At 36.0% G+C, this 18,511-nt stretch overlaps 2 protein-coding genes and 1 long non-coding RNA gene across 3 annotated transcripts; all 3 read right to left on the reverse strand.

The window, feature by feature from the left end:
- Positions 1 to 2,497: 2,497 nt before the first annotated feature.
- LOC120089779 (uncharacterized) lies at positions 2,498 to 3,789 on the reverse strand. Its single transcript, XR_005485324.2, has 2 exons — positions 3,513 to 3,789; positions 2,498 to 2,777 (listed from the first exon to the last, which is right to left on the reverse strand). It is a non-coding gene; the product is annotated as an uncharacterized LOC120089779 (long non-coding RNA).
- A 1,561-nt stretch (positions 3,790 to 5,350) lies between these two features.
- Positions 5,351 to 8,295, reverse strand: LOC120084115 (Vacuolar import/degradation, Vid27-related protein). The gene is made up of 2 exons (XM_039040017.2): positions 6,447 to 8,295; positions 5,351 to 5,907 (listed from the first exon to the last, which is right to left on the reverse strand). Exons 1-2 carry the CDS (start codon positions 8,127 to 8,129, stop codon positions 5,626 to 5,628), a joined length of 1,965 nt encoding a protein of 654 aa, XP_038895945.1. The 5' UTR covers positions 8,130 to 8,295; the 3' UTR covers positions 5,351 to 5,625.
- Positions 8,296 to 14,132: 5,837 nt separating this feature from the next.
- Positions 14,133 to 16,833, reverse strand: LOC120086394 (EKC/KEOPS complex subunit tprkb-like protein). Its single transcript, XM_039043024.2, has 6 exons — positions 16,472 to 16,833; positions 15,885 to 15,951; positions 15,621 to 15,743; positions 15,448 to 15,531; positions 15,240 to 15,326; positions 14,133 to 14,473 (listed from the first exon to the last, which is right to left on the reverse strand). Exons 1-6 carry the CDS (start codon positions 16,537 to 16,539, stop codon positions 14,387 to 14,389), a joined length of 516 nt encoding a protein of 171 aa, XP_038898952.1. The 5' UTR covers positions 16,540 to 16,833; the 3' UTR covers positions 14,133 to 14,386.
- Between the last annotated feature and the right edge of the window lie 1,678 nt (positions 16,834 to 18,511).

Genomic DNA, 18,511 nt, shown 5'->3' on the forward strand with positions numbered 1-18,511 from the left:
CATCATAATTCTTTAGGAATCATGTATCTAAGTTGACTGTTTTTTTTTTGTTTTTTTTTTTTTTGTATCATTATGGTGATGACATATACTTGACAGATATCACTCCTAAATATACATTATTGTGGAACATTAAAAAAGTTAGAGAATTGGTTGCTTTTGTACACTACCAAATATGAAGTTTTCTTACTTAATCAATTAAATGAGTTTTTAATCTAATCTAAAGTATTTTGTGTATGTCCAACAGTATTAATACATCTTCAAAATGACCAAATGGGTGAAGAGCAACATAATTTAAAACCCAACACATCTTTAAAAATTGGTGAAACAAAAAATTTTATCTTTATTTACAAAATAAGATATTCAAGTCCGTATCTCAATGATAATGGAGAGATGAGAAAAATAGAGGAGAGAATAAAAGAAAGAGAGAGAAAAGAAAATAAAATCGTTGGTCATGGAGTTACTGGCAGACGATTATGGGACATCATAAAGAAAAACTTGAAAGGCATAAAAAGTTTTAAAAGATGAAAGATAATGAAAGAGAGTGAAAGTGAAGGAATGAGGGAAAGAAAAAGTTATGGAGAAAAAAATGTTTAAACAAAATATACTTTTGGTCCCTTAAGTATGAAGTTAGTATCTATTTGATCTCTAAAGTTTTAAAAGAGACACTTTAAATCATGAGGTTTGAGAAATGCTTATAAATGGTCGTTGAGTTGATTTAACTGTTAGTTAATAATGGAAATATGACGTGACATGTTCATTTTCCATCTAATCAAAGTTCATCAAGTTCAAATTTCACATTCCAATTCAACCCTACAGATATTCCAACGTTGAGGCTTTGAGAATCACTTATCTTTTTTCCTTGTTACTTGAATCTATAATAATATATTTGAACATATGTTTTTTCCGATTAGTTTTTATATAATAGGTATATTTGGTCCCTGAATTTTGAAAATAGACCATTTTAGTTTCCAAGTTTGTAAGAATGAGTTTAAAAGATGCATCTCACTAACACAACTATTAAATGAAAACGGAAACATGATTGGATTTAAAATTGCTTACGTGGCATGATAAGTGTGCTAAAAACGGATGCTGACTAAGATTTTCTTTATAAAAAAAAAATCGATAATAACATTACATGGATTTAACCCTAATATATTTTAAAAACCTAACTTAACATTTGCAAATAAGAGGATCTTAGTTGATTCTCTCCGATATAATCTTTAGACTTTCACAAATATTTCAAAACTACTCTTGAAGGAGAAGTTGAATCAGTTTGTCAGTCAGAGAATCTCCTAAATAATCAACATAATTCTAATGGGGAGGAGGTGGATGGACCATTAGAGTTCACGGATGAAACTGGTATGGATCATATTCAATTTTCTGTTAGTATGAAATTTAGTAGTCCTAAAATCTTAAAATACTTATGGACTTAAGGAGTTTTACAACTTGAAACTAAAAAAGAATGACAAGAAAAGAGTCACTGCAATTTGTTATGATGGGTGTAAATGGAGGTTGCATGCAAGCGTTGTGGATGAAGATAATAACATTCCAAATTAAGTCTCTGATTAATGAACATACATGTTATAGGATGTTTCATAATAGAAATATGAACTCATCTTGGTTGGCCAAGACATAAATTGACTGTATTAGAAACCAACCTGATTGGGGTCTCACTGAAACAGTAAAAAATGATTATCAAGATTAAATTTTGAGGACCCAAGCTTAGAAAGCTAGAAAAAAGATCTTGAAAAAGATTGATGGGGATCTCTTGGATCAATATAAACGATTATGGGACTATGTCGAGGAGTTGCGATTGTCGAATGAAGGTTCTACCATCAAAATAACTTGCGATAGGGTAGTTAAGGATTCTCACCTTGTATTTAGATGGATGTATATATGCTTTAAAGCATGCAAAGAAGGGTTTCTTGATGGATGTCGCTCGTTCAAAGGATTAGATGTGTCACCTCAAGGGGCGATGCCAAGGGCCTTTGATGGCTGCATTTGGAATAGATGGTAATGATGGCATATACCGTATTGCATGGGCTGTGGTAGAGGCAGAGACGAAAGACAGTTGGACATGGTTTCTTTTCCTCCAGCAAGATGATCTAGGCAACTTCCACTCAAAGGGATTTACTTTCATCTCAGACCAACAAAAGTTAAATGTGATCTTCTGTTGAACAACATATCTGAATGCTTTAATTCTTATATTTTACAAGGGATAAACCAATAATCCAAACGCTTGAAACTATTCAAAAACTTGTTTTGTCTAGATTGCCAGAAGAAGTATTAAGTTTTATAGTAGTTCGGAAGGATATATATTGGGCTCAGAGTGCAAAAAAAAATTGGGAACATGATGATTGAGGTAGAAAGGGGTATTTTCCAATACAAGGTGGAGTTGAATGAAAAAACTTGTAGTTGTAGGTGATGGGATTTAACAGGCATACCTTGTGTTCATGCTATACAAAGTATCAACAAATACTCTTACCATAAAAAGACATTGATGAACTTATACTCATACTTCATTCACATAAGCCAATATATACATTTCATTTCAATTTCAATAAATCCACCTTCCTAAAGTATGAGTTTTACATCAAATAATCAAACAAACTTGGAACAATAAAATGGATCTATCAAATCAAGATCTTGAATGGTTTAACAAATCCAGATCTTCGTCCTCTCTTTTGCCTTTAGGAGTGCACGTTTGATCCAAAGAAATAGAGCAAATCCACTCTCCATCAACCCCTCTTTAACAACTCCACATCTCCATTGTTATCCTGAAAATAAGAAGTCAATCTACCATTAATGAAAAACAATCACAGAGCAATCAAAAATGTTATGAGGCCCAAATATAGGCCTAGCAGAAGAAACCCATAAGTTTCTAAGCTCCAACTCTCGATCAAATTATAAAAAAAAAAAAAAAAAAAAAAAAAAAAACAGCCACCTTTATTTTCAGGAAGGGAGAAGGAAATAGCCTCCAATTTCAATTTTCTGCAAGTTTAAAAGGGGAAAAAAAGAACGGAAATCGCCGGACGAAGTGCAAAGCCAAAAAGCTTTTAGAATTCGAAGACCCCAATTCAAAAACCCAAGATTAGATTTCTTTCACAAAGTGGGAGAGTTTAACCCCCTCCATCTATTTGTTTCCACTGCTTACTTCACCAAACTTTTATGAGCCAAAAAACGGGGGGGGGAAAAAAAAAAAAGAAGAAGAAGAAGAAGAAAACACAAATAGGAAGATTGTTTTGATTGTCGGGGGAGAGGAAAAAGGGAAAGCAATCACCAGAGAAAGTAGGGTTAATGTCGGTGATGGAGATAAAATATTGTAAAGAAAGAAGCAGTGATGTACTTTGAAGGGATTGAAACCCAGGTCAAAGCTTGTGAACGCCGTGTGTTTTCATTTTCAATTGATTAAAAACAGAAAACTAAGAGATACATGAACAAAATTCACAGGATAAATTGTAAATCAAATTATACATGTTTTGGAGAGGAAAGAGAGAAATTTGGGAACTTACCTTTGAAGACAAAAGTTCTTCATGTTTCCTCTCCCGATCTCACTAACGTTCACGTTCTGTCTCCCTTCTGGTCTCACCAGCGAAGCAACACAATAAAATCAAGGGAACACCACCACAAGACTTCGCTGTTATTCTCAAAGAAGGGAATCGATGCAGAGTTCTAGGCTCGCAATGATTAATTTTGGGAGAAGGGAGTAGGTTTATGGGAGACGGGGAGAGGAAAGAAGTTATCAGATAACTTCCTCCTTTTTTTATTTAATATTTAAATTAAACAAAAAGGAATTATATATTATATCACATATATAACATATAGTTTGTAGTTTATATTATATCATATACAATCTAACTTATAGTTTATTTTAAATATTGGTATATCCTTACTTTATTATCCTAAAAATGCTATCCATTACAATTATCTTTTTCTTCGAGTTATTGCATTCCACAAGTCTAACCATTTCTATTACTACACAAGTGTGTACACATGCGTGCATGTACGTGTATGTAATGTGCATGTGTACACGCACGTGTATATGCATGTACACGTGTATGTGAGTGCATGTGCATGCGTTCTCACTCATATTGTTTTCACAACATAGTCACCAAAAACTCCTTTTTTTTTTTTTTTTTATTCTCTCAGTCTCAATCTCGTCTAACAGATCTCACTCTGTTTCCTTCTCTGTCTCTTTTTTCACTATCACTCGTCTTCCTCCGCCCCTCATCTCCCTCTCTCGGTGAAACCAAGCGCAATTTCAAGGTTGCAGGGGAGATTAAAGGAAAACTGTCAGACTAAATACCTCTCTCAAATTAAAATAGTCGTAAACCACATATTTTGGAGCAAAAGTGTTGAAATAAAAAAAAAAACATACAAGAAAACAAACTGGCATAGGAAAGAGGGAAAAAAACCAAAACTGGAAATCAAACCTAATACATATACTTCGGTTTAGTTCAATCTCATATATACAGAATTGCACCATGAGCACCGCTAAATATATGACATCCAATGATGAAATGAATGGATAATAACGTAACCCAACATCCAACACATTTTTGAAAAATTGGTGAAATAAATGTTTTTATTTATATTTATAAAATATGATATTTGAGGTATCCACCTTGAACACAAACTATTATAGTCTTGCACACTATAAAAGTCAATGTAGTGCCCCAAACAACTTCTTTATTTTTAGAGTTATACCTCCAAATAAATAGTTGAATAAAATCAAAATCTTATACTTTTATAAGTGAGTCAATTTAGACCATCTGTTATGATTCTATTTTAAATTTTTCGATGGATCATTTTCACGTTTATAAAACTTATTTAAATGCATTAATTTAGTGATAGAATAGAGAGAAATATTGGAATCCAAATGGTTAGGGGCACCTTTTCATTAATATGAGTTGGTTTTTCTTCTTCTATCTTTTTTTCTAATTATTTATAAAGAATTAAGGAATGAAATCAAGTGAAAAAAGTTATAAATAAAAAACAGAAGCCTAAATTGATTCAAAGGAGGGAGAGAGAATCATCTCAACCTTATCTTCTAAATTGAGAGTGGGTATTCAAATAACCTAAGAATTCGAACATCCACGAATATCCAACCTAAATCGTAAGAGTTTGTTAGACTTGGATTTTTTTCAATTTGAGTTGGGTTGATTTTTTTGACCTACAACAATTATTAGTTAAGGTGGTAACTAACTAATAATTGGTTAAAATTATTAAGATTAAATTTTCAAACATGAGCATTAATTGGTTAAAACATACATTAGAACGTATACATTACTGCAGTTTGTACTTCCTCAAACTCACCATCAAGCTTACAAGTACACTAACACACAAGAAATAAATATCTTAAAACTCAGTTTACTTCTTCATCGTTTTTTCTATTTACACAACACACTCAAACAGACATATTTTTCAGTGTGGTAACGAATAAACCAATTTGAAGGCACATACAAACAAAATATGACCAGAAACAGGGGAAAAAACATGAAAAGATGAAGCCCTAAGTACATATGAAGAGGATAAACAAAGAAAGTAGCAGCCGTACAGCTACAAACACATCAATCAACAGAGACGAGCAGCCGCACCATCGTCAATGACAACAATAACAGCTTCTTATCTCTTTCCAGACAGGCTGATAGAGCTGACTTTCATGGGGGTAGCCACAACCAGTGGAGCTTCTGGAGAATCGGAGACAGCAAACTTATCGTGCATGAATCGGCTCTCGACAATGGATTCATCCTTCAGCACAATCTTGTAGCAGTAACAGCTCTTGAGTCCTTGCTGATTCCGGTAGCAGTCATGTGCACTGTTCTTTACGTGATGGAAGTCCCAAATCACACTGAACTTGCCTACTGTTGCAACGAGGTGACGCTCTTGTTTACCACTCTCGGTGACCTGAAATTCAATGTCGATAATATTGTAATCTTGGGTATGAACCTTACTAGAGAGGCACACAAAAGGAAGCTCAAACTCCAGTTTTCTAAGAACTGAAGTAATGAGGGAAATTCTATGTAGGAACTAGGAAAAACATCTTGACAGGAATATAAACCAAGAAACTGGTGGTATATCTTCAAAGACACCCACTCTTCTACCTCTTTACCTTCTCTAAGTTACTAAGAGATCGCTATCACATAGTTGTCAAGGACAAGAAAATCACCATCATTTCTCCACTTTAGATCACCACAACACATCAAGTTTTGTTGGCACCTTTGAATCGGATTAATGTTCGATTCAATGTCCACACATTACAAGCATATTGTTGTGGTTAAAAACGATAAGAAGAATTTAACCCAAAAATACTTCAATTGACAGCAAAATTATATATTCAGCTGAAAGACAAATAAAATCTTAAGCAATAGAACCAACCAAGCCAGCGAAAAACAGAGGAAGATTCAAAAATTCAGTATCAGAACAAGAGAACAAGTTCTTCTTACCCAAGAAAAGTGGCCACCATGGAATTTATTGTCTGTTCCAGCCAAATGAGAATCCAAAGGAGTCAACTTCAGCAACCTCGGAGCTGGAATTCTGTTCCCCATACGACCACTGAAGCCAGTCTTCGTGTTGCCATCTTTATCGGTGAATAACGTACAGATGAGTATCAAATAACTATCAGCTGTCCCCAAAATCCACTTCCCATCATAAGTAACATCCACATGAGTAATCGGCGAACCGAGCCCTGGAAAGGCTGTCTTTGCCTGTCTCATCGACGTCTTCGAATACAACCTTATCTTCCCATCAACCGACCCAACAACAATTGAACCATCCCCTGTTGTAGCGAAACATTGGAAGTTCGTCCCTCTTGAAAACTGATGACCCTGCGCCCAGTTCAGAACCGTCGAATTATCGGCAGGTCCACCAATGTTCTGAACCATTCCTCTACGGTCTCTCATGTCCCATTGACAAAGCCTGTTGTCATCCAACCCCAAAAATGTCGACTCTGAAGGATCCAATTGCGACCCTTTGGTGTCGTTTGTGATGTCCCTCATTGTAATGTCTGTACCATCCTTTTCAAACTTCCATTCTGTAACTATTTTCCCTGTCTCGATATCAAGCTGCTCTAGCCCTGATGCGTGAGGCTTTCCCTCCTTCAATGGACTCATGAGAAGCATGTTTGTCTCAGCCTTCATGAGAAGACCCTTCTTCGGTGTTGATCGACCGATGTTTGGAGAATGTCCTGCACCAAACTTCAACGAGACCCCTGTCCCATGAATTCCATGGCTTAGATTCCTGTAAACCTGAACCCCGGAGTCGTTCACCAAGAAGCTGTTATCCAACGCCCCTAATGTCAAGCTCTGCACTCCTCCATTAGCAGCTTCCTCGAACTCCTCTATCAAGTCTTGTTTCGTCCTCACTGACGAGCTGGGGCTCTTCCCAAACTCAATATCGGCGTTTTCCCAAATCGAATCGTCAGCCACCTCCGGCTTCAACCACCCAATGAACTCCTTACCGTAAATCTTAACCTTGTTCTCATCAGTCGCTTGAAGCCCATAAACATTCTCAAACAAGCAATCTTGGAATTCGGTCACGAAGTTCCGATACCGTTCATCAGTCGGGAACTTCAAAGCCCACACGCCTTTATTAACAAAATCAACGCGCCGCTGATCGCCAAACATCTTCAATTGCATTTCTGTCGAAACCAACGCTCTGACCTTCGCCCCCACTTTGAGTACCCAACGTAACTGACCTCTCCCAGCCGAGGAATTGGCCTTATAACCCTCATCGTTATCTTCCTCCTCGTCATCGTCATTACCTCCGTCGACGTTCGCCGTCTTAAGAAAAGCGTAGGAAGTGAGTTTCTCAGAGACGATCCACTTCGCACGGGGAGTGTTTCCACCGATATGAAGGTAAAGTTTTACCGCGTTCTTAAAATTAGGTGTCTGAGAAGGGGAAGAGGAGCCATACTTGAGCTTAAGAGCTTTGAGTTTGGCGTCAACATCATCAATTGCAGATGAGGTACCAGTCGATTTGGCGGTGGTAGAGATCGATTGTGGCTTCAATTCTTTATCAGCATCTTTGTATTCTTCTTCTTCTTCTTCTTCTACCTCCTCCTCCTCCTCCTCCTCATATTCATCGGAGTCTGAAAGCTTAGCGTCCTCGCGGCTCTGCGCGGTACCCATTTCAATCAGCGATGAAGAAAATGAAGATTCGAATTTCGGAACGGATTTGAGGAATTGGGAAGAGGAATTCTGGAGGAATTTCAAGGAAATTTGATCATGAAGATTCAAAACTTTTTTGAGATTTTGAAGCTTTGGGAGCCAAATTCTAGGGCTGTTTTAATTAATCTGAAATTCTGGTTTGTTCGTTTGAGTATTTATCGTGTGTGATCAACCTTACACACGCTTCGCGTACTTCTTACGCTTACTTGTGGGCTAAGAAACTTTTGATTCGTAGTAGTTCTCATTGTATTTTAATTGGGTTATTTGTTTTTTAGAGTTGATTGAAATAATAAAAATAAAATAATAATAGAAAAATAAAGAAACCATTTATAAAATTTAATCTTCTTGTGTTTTTTTTTACTATTTTTACAAATATTTTGACATTTTCTATGAAAATTTTTCATAATAATAATAGCAAACTCAAGAACAAAGTTTAAATTAAAAGTTTAATCATTAGACTATATATCTAATATCTCCATGTACTTTCAATTTTTATATTTATTAATTATCTAATCTTTAAATTTTGCATGCAATAAGTTTCTAAACTTTTAATTTCATTTAAGTTCTTCATATATTAAATTTTGTAAAGAAAATAATTAGTTATTGATATACAAAATGAATAATTAGAATGGATGCATGAACAATTTTCAAATGAAATCGAATTGAGAGCTTAAATTAATTCAGTTATGATTATTTTAAGAGTTTAATTGATAAAATTATAAGTCTCACACAATATTTGTCTAAATAGAACATAATGTATAGTATAAATTGTTACACTTAGGAAAATTCAAAATTTAAATTGACACCATTATTAATTCAAGGCTTAAATTGATATTTCCCCCTATTATCTATATACTAATCCATCATTTTGTTACCTATTTTTCAAATATATATATATATATATACACACACACACACATATCTATCTATCTATATTAACTGGAAATGTAAAAGAATTAATCAAACCGAGGTTTCATCCCAGAAAACTCCATTAATCCACACATCCACAAACGATTTAACTATTAAATAGAGAGCAGACATGCTTCACCCACCGAGAATGTATATGCAATTCTTTATAGCAATGAAATTAGAATATCAGAAACCTGGCTCTGATACCAATTGAAGGAACTCTTATACAAGAGTACCTATGAGTGGAAGCGGATCTTTCCAATGTCATTGTGACAAAATTTCCGCACATACATTCTAACATACAGATATGCATTGAAAACACTAATTACTGGCATGCTATAAAAGATAAAAACAAAAGACCGAGAGAATGTACCATTTGAAGACTTTCTTCACAAATCTCGGTCTCCCCGTGAACAAACTTCTCTCACTTTTTCTCGTTCAGCAAGTAATCGCCTAGCACCACTACGATCGCCTACACGAACAGCAGAGCACGAACAATAGGTAACAGGGACGACACCACCACTCGAAGCCCTCAGTATTCTCAGAATGAGAATCCAAAGGGTGGACTTTGATGGAATTAGTGGAGGGGAGAAGGAAAAACTATCGTGTATTACAAACAAGCAAGTGGGAGAAAGGAGAGACTATCGTATAGTCAGGTGCTTGATCGTTTAGGTCGGGGTACACGATCGTTTATGAAAAGGTAAATGATCGTTTAGTTATGCTCAGGCGCTAAGCGATCATCTAGCAAAGGTAAACGATCGTTTAAGAAATCGTGAGCGATCGTTTAGGAAACGCGGGTGTGCGATCATTTAGTAGGCGGGCACTATCGTATAGGCTCTCAACACTAAGTGATGCAAGACTTTCACACCATGAGCGAATTAGCGTGTCTTTTTCAAAATGAAAACAATTTTCATTTTATTCTTTCGTTACTAGAATTGAATTCAACTTCCCACTTTCGCATGAATTCGAAGAAAACTTCAGCCAATTATCTCATAACCGCCCAATTAATAAAATAATAAATATAATCATATTATATTCTTAACCTATAATTTGATATCATATATCAACTATAGTATTTTCTCCTCTACTTGATATAAATCATATTTATATCTAATTTCCTCCAAAATAATGTATCTCATTCATTTAGTCAATCATATCATATATAATTAACCAGTTCAATTATATCATATATAATCGAACTCCCTCTTGTCAATTTGAACATTTCAAACTGACCCAAAAACTGATTCTCAACTTGTATCCAAGCTACCAAGGGGACCTTATGAACCTATGGCTCGAAACTCTAAAGGTACATGAATAGCTTACTAAACTTTTTGGTCACAAGAGATTCACCACCCGTTAACTGCCAGACATTCCACTAAAGACCGATAGCTAAACTCTTCTTATCACAGATACATTTCTATGTCCATGAATATAATCAATCATGAGTACGATAACCCTTCACAAATGCTCGTAAGTACAGTTGGGCCAATTTACCATTTTGCCACTATAGTTACATCTCACTCTTTAAGTACCACTGATCCCTCTAATGAACAATATAACATAGTCCAACTATGTGTGAACACCTCTCAGACCATGAGAAGGTGTGTGGCGCACATCGTTCAAGCCTTGGACGAATCTCCAAAGTGGTAGGTTTGAGTCGGCGGCTTGGCCACTCACACCCATGCAAATCAAAGGCCCGCTCTCAATGGCAGGAGTTCCCAACTCACTCAGGATTGAGGTCATGTTACTTATGGTCATCCTAATGAAGTGAAGTCTCTGTCATAAATGATGTTATATAACGAGACGTTAATACTTCATGGTCAGGTCTTATACAAACTCATTGTATAGGACGCCCCCGCTCGTATGTCCTCTACACGAATGATCAAGATCAGACCATCTGGTAAGTCACAATACTTGTAACTATTCCACAAAGCGGGTCGCATCCATAACATAACCAGGATAAGGTTTCCCTCCTATATCCATATACTACAGACCATTTTAGTTATCACTTAAGACATGATCCACTTATATGTCACCACATACATGCTTTAAGTTACATAAAAACAATCAAGGATTTTAGTTCATTGGTTTGTGGTAAAGCAAATAAAACATTCAAATGAGCAAAATCAAGAAATGAAGTAAATATCATATATTATACATCACAAGCGTTCGTACAAACTGTTTACAAACTACAAGACACAAGACTTTAGAACATCAACCCCAACAATCTCCCACTTGTCCAGACGGCCTCCTTAGCAGCTTCGCAAGCCGCTACGTATTCTGCCTCCATATTGGAGTCGGCGATGCACCCCTGCTTAGTGCTTCGCCATACTATAGATCCTCCGTTAAGAGTAAAGACTGACCCTGAAGTGGACTTGCGAGAGTCTTTATCAGTCTAAAAGTCAGAATCCGTGTATCGAGTAAGGATCAAATCCCTAGATCCATACATGAGCATGTAGTCTCTCGTTCTCCGAAGATACTTAAGAATATTCTTCACTACGGTCCAGTGACCCTGGCCTGGGTTAGACTGATACCTACTGACTATGCCCACAGCGTAGCAGATGTTTGGTCGAGTACAGAGGATCGCATACATCAGACTGCCAATGACAAATGCATATGGGACCCGTCTCATTTCCTCTTGAGGTGTCTTAGGACACATGTCTGTAGACAAAGTGACTCCATGTCTAAACCCCTCTTGGAGTCCTGCCTTGAGCAACATCTTGTCAATGTACGGTACTAGGACTTTGTTCTTATGATCCCGAAAGATCTGTATACCCAGAACAAACTGAGCCTCTCCCAAATCTTTCATTTGGAATTGGGTCGCTGGCCAGTTCTTAACTACAGTCAGTAGACCTACATCATTCTCAATTAGTAGTATATCGTCTACATACAATACTAAGAAAACTACTGAAGCGTTGATGATCTTCTTGTAGACACAAGGTTCATCAACGTTCTAGTCAAAGTCATACGACTTGATCACAGTATCAAACCGTATGTTCCAAGATCTAGACGCCTGTTTCAGCCCACAAATGGACTAATTCAATTTGCAAACTTTTTGCTCTTGACCTTGGGCTATGAATCCTTCAGGTTGCACCATGTAAATGGTCTCCTCAAGATTATCATTCAGAAAGGTCATCTTGATGTCCATTTTGCCAGATCTCATAATTATAATAAGCTGCAATGCACAGGAGGATGCAGATCGACTTTAACATGACAACATGTGAGAAAGTCTCCTCATAGTCGACTCCCTCTATCTGGGTATAACTCTTTGCCACAAATCGAGTCTTGAATGTTTGCACCTTCCCATCAGCACCTTGTTTGCGCTTTTAGATCCATTTACAACATATAGGTCTTACCCCATCAGGTTGATCTACAAGATCTCATACTGAGTTGAAGTACATCGACTCCATCTCGAGATCCATGGCCTTGACCCATTCATCCCGGTCTACATCCTCCATTGCCTTCTGATAAGACAACAGATCCTCAACGTCGTCAACTGCTACCATAGCAAGGATTTCCATGAAACCCAGATAGCGAACGGGCGGGTTCGCAACCCTCCCACTGCGTCGAGGTTCCCTCAACTCTTGAGGTGGAACCGACCTACTAGATGAACTATCATCAACAACTCTTGCTGATGAAGCAGATCCTTCAACAACTCTTGTTGAAGTTCTAGTAGTTTCAATGGAAATCATGCAACACGACTTTACTACGTGGACTGTGCTTCCTAATATGATCCTCCTCTAGGAAAGTAGCGTTCGTGGATACAAACACCTTATTTTCTGATGGATCATAAAAATAACCCCCTCATGTACCTTTGAGGTAGCCTACAAAGAGGCATAACCTCGATCGTGGTTCCAACTTCTTGGGATTCGCCTCAAGTACATGTGCAGGGCAACCATATCAACATGCACTTGGTTCACCATTTGTTTCTCTGTCCACTGTTTCCTTAGTCGACTACAACCCAATTATCAAGTTAAAATCCTCTTAGGAGAATGTTATCTTCTTCCCTAAAATGTTGAATGAAATAACGTCTGGATTCGCATCAGCTACCTTCTCTTAACAAAAAGTGGTGCAAAAGTTATCCATTGAAAACGAGATCTAAATCCAATAGAGGACCAAAGACCGTTTGCCTATACAGTCTCATTTGTTCTTCTGTCAACTTTTTCTTAATGATAGGGGCAATTTTGTGGACCTAGCAAGCAACTGTAACAGGAAAATATTTCTCAGCATGGACAATCATCTTACCAATCTAACAATCATGTACATTACAAGAATTAGTAAGCAATCGCATAACAAAAACTAAATAATCGCATAACAAAACCTAAACGATCGTATAACAAAAACTAAACAATCGCATAATAAAAACTAAGCAATTGCGTAACAGTTAGTCAAACGATCGCACGGATATCTAAATGATCATGTAACAGTTAGCTAAGCGATCGCATAACAAAAATCTAAACGATCGCGTAACAGTTACGATCGCTTAGTAATCTCTATCCAATCGTTTACCAATATCTAAACAGTCCCTCGATATTCTCTAAATGCTCGCTTAGTATTCTCTATCCGATCGGTTAGTATTCTTTCAACGATCGATTACGAACGAACACACGATTAAACCCTAAAAGATAGTCAAACCTCAAATATCAACATGCATTCTTCAAGGAAAAGAGTCTCATACCTTTCAGATCACGACGACAGTGGCACGTGCGTAGAGACTACCAACGAGAAACCTACGAGAAGTGCTCGACTTCAAAGAGAAAACGAGATCAAAATCGAGAGAAAACGCTTCGAAGAGAAATGCATTGAACAGGAAATAAATGAAATGGAGGGAGACCCTATCGTTGTAAAGTATTCATAGAGACGCACGTTCACCAAACGATCTGAAGGTTTTTTTTAAACCGAGGGTAATTTTGAAATTTTGCATGAGCAAAAGGTGAGTGGTAGAAAAGTTTTTAGGAAGAGATCATTAGTAGAAAAAATTTTGGGTTTTCGATCATTTTGTGAAATTTTCCAAAAGGGCATGTACAAAGAAGCCAACAACCCAACAAGCGCTAGTAAATTAATTGATTTCCTTTGGACATCAACAGCATAAGTATTTGAACATTCTATAAAAATTTCGTAGACATCATCAACCTAATTGCAAATTAATCAATTCTCATCAAATATCCACAGCTTAATAATTTGAAAATTCTATAAAAATTGAATAGACATCACCGACCTAAAAGTGATTATACTGCAAACAATTTAACAATTTAACACATTCGCCTGTAGGGGACTCGAAATAGGGAAGTTTGATGCAACTTTTGCAGCTACAAGGCATCCCGCGCAGCAATTCTACATGTTATAGCATCTCCAACTGAGGATAACGTCAACTCAGGTCCAGTGATCTTAAAATGCTGAAAGAAGAAAAAACAACCATTTTACTATTGACAAGGATAAAACGTTAATACCCTAATTCGGTGCTCAAGTAGAAATTTTAATAATTTAGATCTATGTTGATTTGGAGCAAGAGATGGTCCCTAAAAATTGGTAGAGATTGACCAAGAGCATAAAAGCCTAACTACTCATACCTTGTTTGATAGTCATTTGGTTTTATAAAATTAAGCTCGTTATTTAGGTATTGACTTTTTAAGAGTGAATTCAAACCCTGAGCCAAGTTTTGAAAACTACAAAGAGTAGTTTTTTGAAAACTTTTTTTTCTTAATTTGATTAAGAATTCCAATGTTTACTCAAGAAAGATGAAATTCATAGTAAATAAATGGTGAAAAAACGAGGAAAAAAAAGGGCGGTTTGGCCCACCAACTTTTTAAGTTGGTGTAATTGTAAACCGTAAACAACTCAACTTCAATAGTAAGCAATATTGAAGTTGCACATTTATCGAGTAACTACGTCTTCCCATTTTTTTATACTTTCATATTTACCAATGAACTTCATCTTCCCCTCTATCTCTAGTTTTCACAATTAATGAGAAACTTCATCTTATAACTCTACACCTTAAAAACAAACTTACTAACTCCAACATATTAACCCCAAACTTATTAACTCCATTCAATAGGTCAAATGCCTCTCAAATGATAATCAAATCAAGTCTTAGCACTCAAAAAAACTCCAAAATAAAATTAATAAATAAATAATTGCATAGCAAGAAAACATAGGTTGTACCTTTTGTATCTGGGCTTGGTCTGCTCTCTCTCCCAATTCCTCTAGGTTGATCTCGTTACCATGTACTAGTTTCTCAATGGCCTTCATCTAGCATTGGTAAATAGAATGCACAAAAAAGTTTGAGTTTTTCAAGAGTTCATCAGAATGTAGAATTGAAAGTTTACAGCAAGGTAACAGAGTCTATTTTTCCACGACATCTTGATCCAACCTCATCAGGCGAAGCATTAAAACAAGCAGCAAGGACATAAGATGAGCTATCAGAAATTCCACATCTTTTTAAAGACTCCGTAATCTGCATATGATTAAATTCAAAGATCACTCGTGTATGCCACAAACAAATAAGCAACAGTCTGCAATATCCAAGAAGTCATATAGAATTACATGCTTTGAACCCGAATAATTGTACACAAGTTCTGAATGAAGGGTGCGGGTGGTCAGCGAATCTCTCGACTTGGAAACAAGTGTCTTATAAGCAGCCGCAAGCACAGGAAAAACATCTGGAATCTGTCTTCAGTTATTTATGGAGGAAATATTAGAGAACTCTTGGACACAATTCAAAGATAAAAGAATTGGTGGGTGGGATTTCGTAAGCATATCAGCATGTTAATTTGAAAAAAATTTGATAGGCATATAAAATAACCATACAAGAGAAGCATTGAGAAATGCAACTTCCGGTTCCAGAGTTCCAGCTTGCATAGAATCAAGAAGTTCCCTGGAAATGGATAACTATCATCAGGCACTTCATTTGTTAATAACAAAGTTTGTTCTATAAATACACACATCAACATAAGAACAAAATACAAATGGTGCCCATAAATCATAATCCTAATTCAAACTACCATAATTTTCACAAATAGCTTTTAAAATCAAACACAACTGTCCAATCACCAAGTTCAAGCAATACCTCTGGCACTACAAAAATTGAAGAAATCCCATACCACATTTATCAGAAACTAACAAATTTATCCAATAAGATCGATCACATCATGTTAACGACACAATGGTTAAATGCATTACAACGTGATCTTCCCCATTTCTCTCCTAACTTAGTTCAGGCCTTTTCTCATACAATTAGCGGATATACGAAATCAAACGTCTGAAGAGAAACAAAAAGATCAAAAGCACCAAATCCATACCAGGATTAATCACTATCCCACTAGTCTCTGTTGACCAAATTTCCACTTTCAAAAGCCGAGAGATAGAGAGAGAGAGAGAGAGAGAAGAGAGAGTACTTGGAATTGGTGACGTCTGTGAAGAGAGCGAGAGTTAGGGTACTCCTGTTGATTTCGAACACTTTCATGGCTGCTCCGAAGACACAGAACACGCTGTAGGTTCCTTCAACAGTGCGATGGAGGCACGAACTATGGGAAGATGAGTATGGAAGTAGGTTTGATTTAGGGTTTAGTATTGATTGATGCTGATGAGGAGAATAGAAGGCGGATAAAGAGAGGAGGAGCTCGAAGCAGCACAGAAGGGCGTGGAAGAAAGAAACGAATATATGAATAATTCTGTTGCTCCGATTCAATAACTGACCTAGAATTTGGATTTGGGGATTTTGGACGGGATAATTATAAATTAGTTAAATTGCAAATTTGTTCCTTGAAAATTAGAATTTTGTCCTAATAATTCGTTTAATTTTGATAAAACCTCATGAATAACTTTTATAGTTTGATAAAATTATCGTACATAATCCCAGCCTTTTCATGAGAGTTAAATATTAAATTTAGTCCCTAATATTCATATATTGTTGATATTTTAAGGAAATTTTTGTTATATATAACATTTTTATTATAAATTTTGAAAATATATTCACATATTTTATTTTCTTACATAAAAGTTATTATTATTAGGGGTAATTGTAATCATGTCAATCAAACAAATCTATCCTATGAGGAAGAACCCATACAAATCTTAGACAGAAAGGAGCAGGTATGGAGGAACAAGACAATTCTACTGTTAAAGTGTTGTGGAGGAACCTGCAGTGGAAGAAGCAACCTCGAAAGGTGAACAACAAATGAGAACCAAATACCCTCAGTTATTCTCATGGTGACTTCTAGCTGAATTTCGAGGACGAAATTCATTAAAAAAAAAAAAAAAAAAAAAAATACTGACTTATGAGCCCTTGTCCTTTTTCCTCTTGTTTATTCTTAGGGTTAACTTAAATAAATGAGTTTAGAATCAGGCTAAATGAATCACTTTGATTATATGACCTAAGCATGTTTTGTTGCTAAGTGTTGAAGTTAGTAGTTGGAAATTAATTTAGTGCAAGTTCATTTTTATTTATTTAGTAACTTAGTAATATTATTGATTTTTTAAGAAATCGAATATGAGTTGTGATTGGCTAAATGTTAGAAAGAAAGAGAGAATAGAACTTGGTAGGAGATACAAATAGGTTGAGGGTAAAGAGGAGGATTGCTAGGGTTGAAAAATATTTTTAAATTAATTTCCTAAATTTATAAATTAATTTAACTTGATAAACATAATCATTGATGAAAATGATAAGGAAAAATGAGAAGAATCCACGTAGTAGGACAAGCAAGCAGCTGGTTGACTCAAATTGATTTGATGAAGAAAATGCAATTTTTGGTAGCTTGTGAAGAGTATTTTTAGAATGCTAGTTCTTCCAATTTATCTGTGCAATTTTCGTAATTTTTGAACCAAATGAAAGTTGAATGGGTGTAAAAGACAAGCTAGGGCTGCCGGAATGATTTGAGATCAAGAATATTGAGAAAATTTAAAGAAAATAGAGTGTGTATGGAAATCAGGTGAATCTGAGCTTGCTGCGTTGAATGGATTTTCAAGGCACTTAGAGTAATATTTTGGCACCCAAAATTTTGATAAGCTAATTAAAAGGTCCCTCTTGAGTTCCATAAAATTTATTTGAAGTTCATTTGATTGAAATGATGTTTTTAAGCTTTGGAAAATCGAGTTGCAGTAGGAAAATCACTAGGCGAAGAAGCTGCTAGCCACATGTTGCGTTGTGCAATTCAATTGTGTTTGTGATTTTGAGGATGAATGATGACGAAAAAAATGTTTAATCTATCTCTTGGTATGAAGATGATATTATTCGTTAAACGATGATAGATCTATGAGCATGTACACCTTGCTAATGCATACAAGTTCTCTTAAGTTAGATCTTAGTATAAATTTAATCTGAATGTCCTAGTAAGCCCAGGGTCAAATACAGGGACTCTAGAATACTATACGCAAGTTTTTCTTTGGATCCATTAAAGAGGTTTCCTAATTGTTTGATATGTGTTGTAGGGGTGTTC

The sequence above is a fragment of the Benincasa hispida genome, chromosome 1, assembly GCF_027475165.1.
Source record: "Benincasa hispida cultivar pf3 chromosome 1, pf3_genome.v1.1, whole genome shotgun sequence".
Lineage (NCBI taxonomy): Eukaryota > Viridiplantae > Streptophyta > Magnoliopsida > Cucurbitales > Cucurbitaceae > Benincasa > Benincasa hispida.

Bases quoted from the DNA above. Each gene is read 5' to 3' on its own strand.
- LOC120086394 (XM_039043024.2), bottom strand. From the start codon at position 16,539: ATGAAAGTGTTCGAAATCAACAGGAGTACCCTAACTCTCGCTCTCTTC. The intron at 15,952-16,471 runs GTACTCTCTCTT...ATCCATTTCCAG, and splicing joins ACAGACGTCACCAATTCCAA to GGAACTTCTTGATTCTATGC. The intron at 15,532-15,620 runs GTAATTCTATAT...AATCATATGCAG, and splicing joins ATTATTCGGGTTCAAAGCAT to ATTACGGAGTCTTTAAAAAG.
- LOC120084115 (XM_039040017.2), bottom strand. From the start codon at position 8,129: ATGGGTACCGCGCAGAGCCGCGAGGACGCTAAGCTTTCAGACTCCGAT. The intron at 5,908-6,446 runs GTAAGAAGAACT...ATTGAATTTCAG, and splicing joins ATGGTGGCCACTTTTCTTGG to GTCACCGAGAGTGGTAAACA.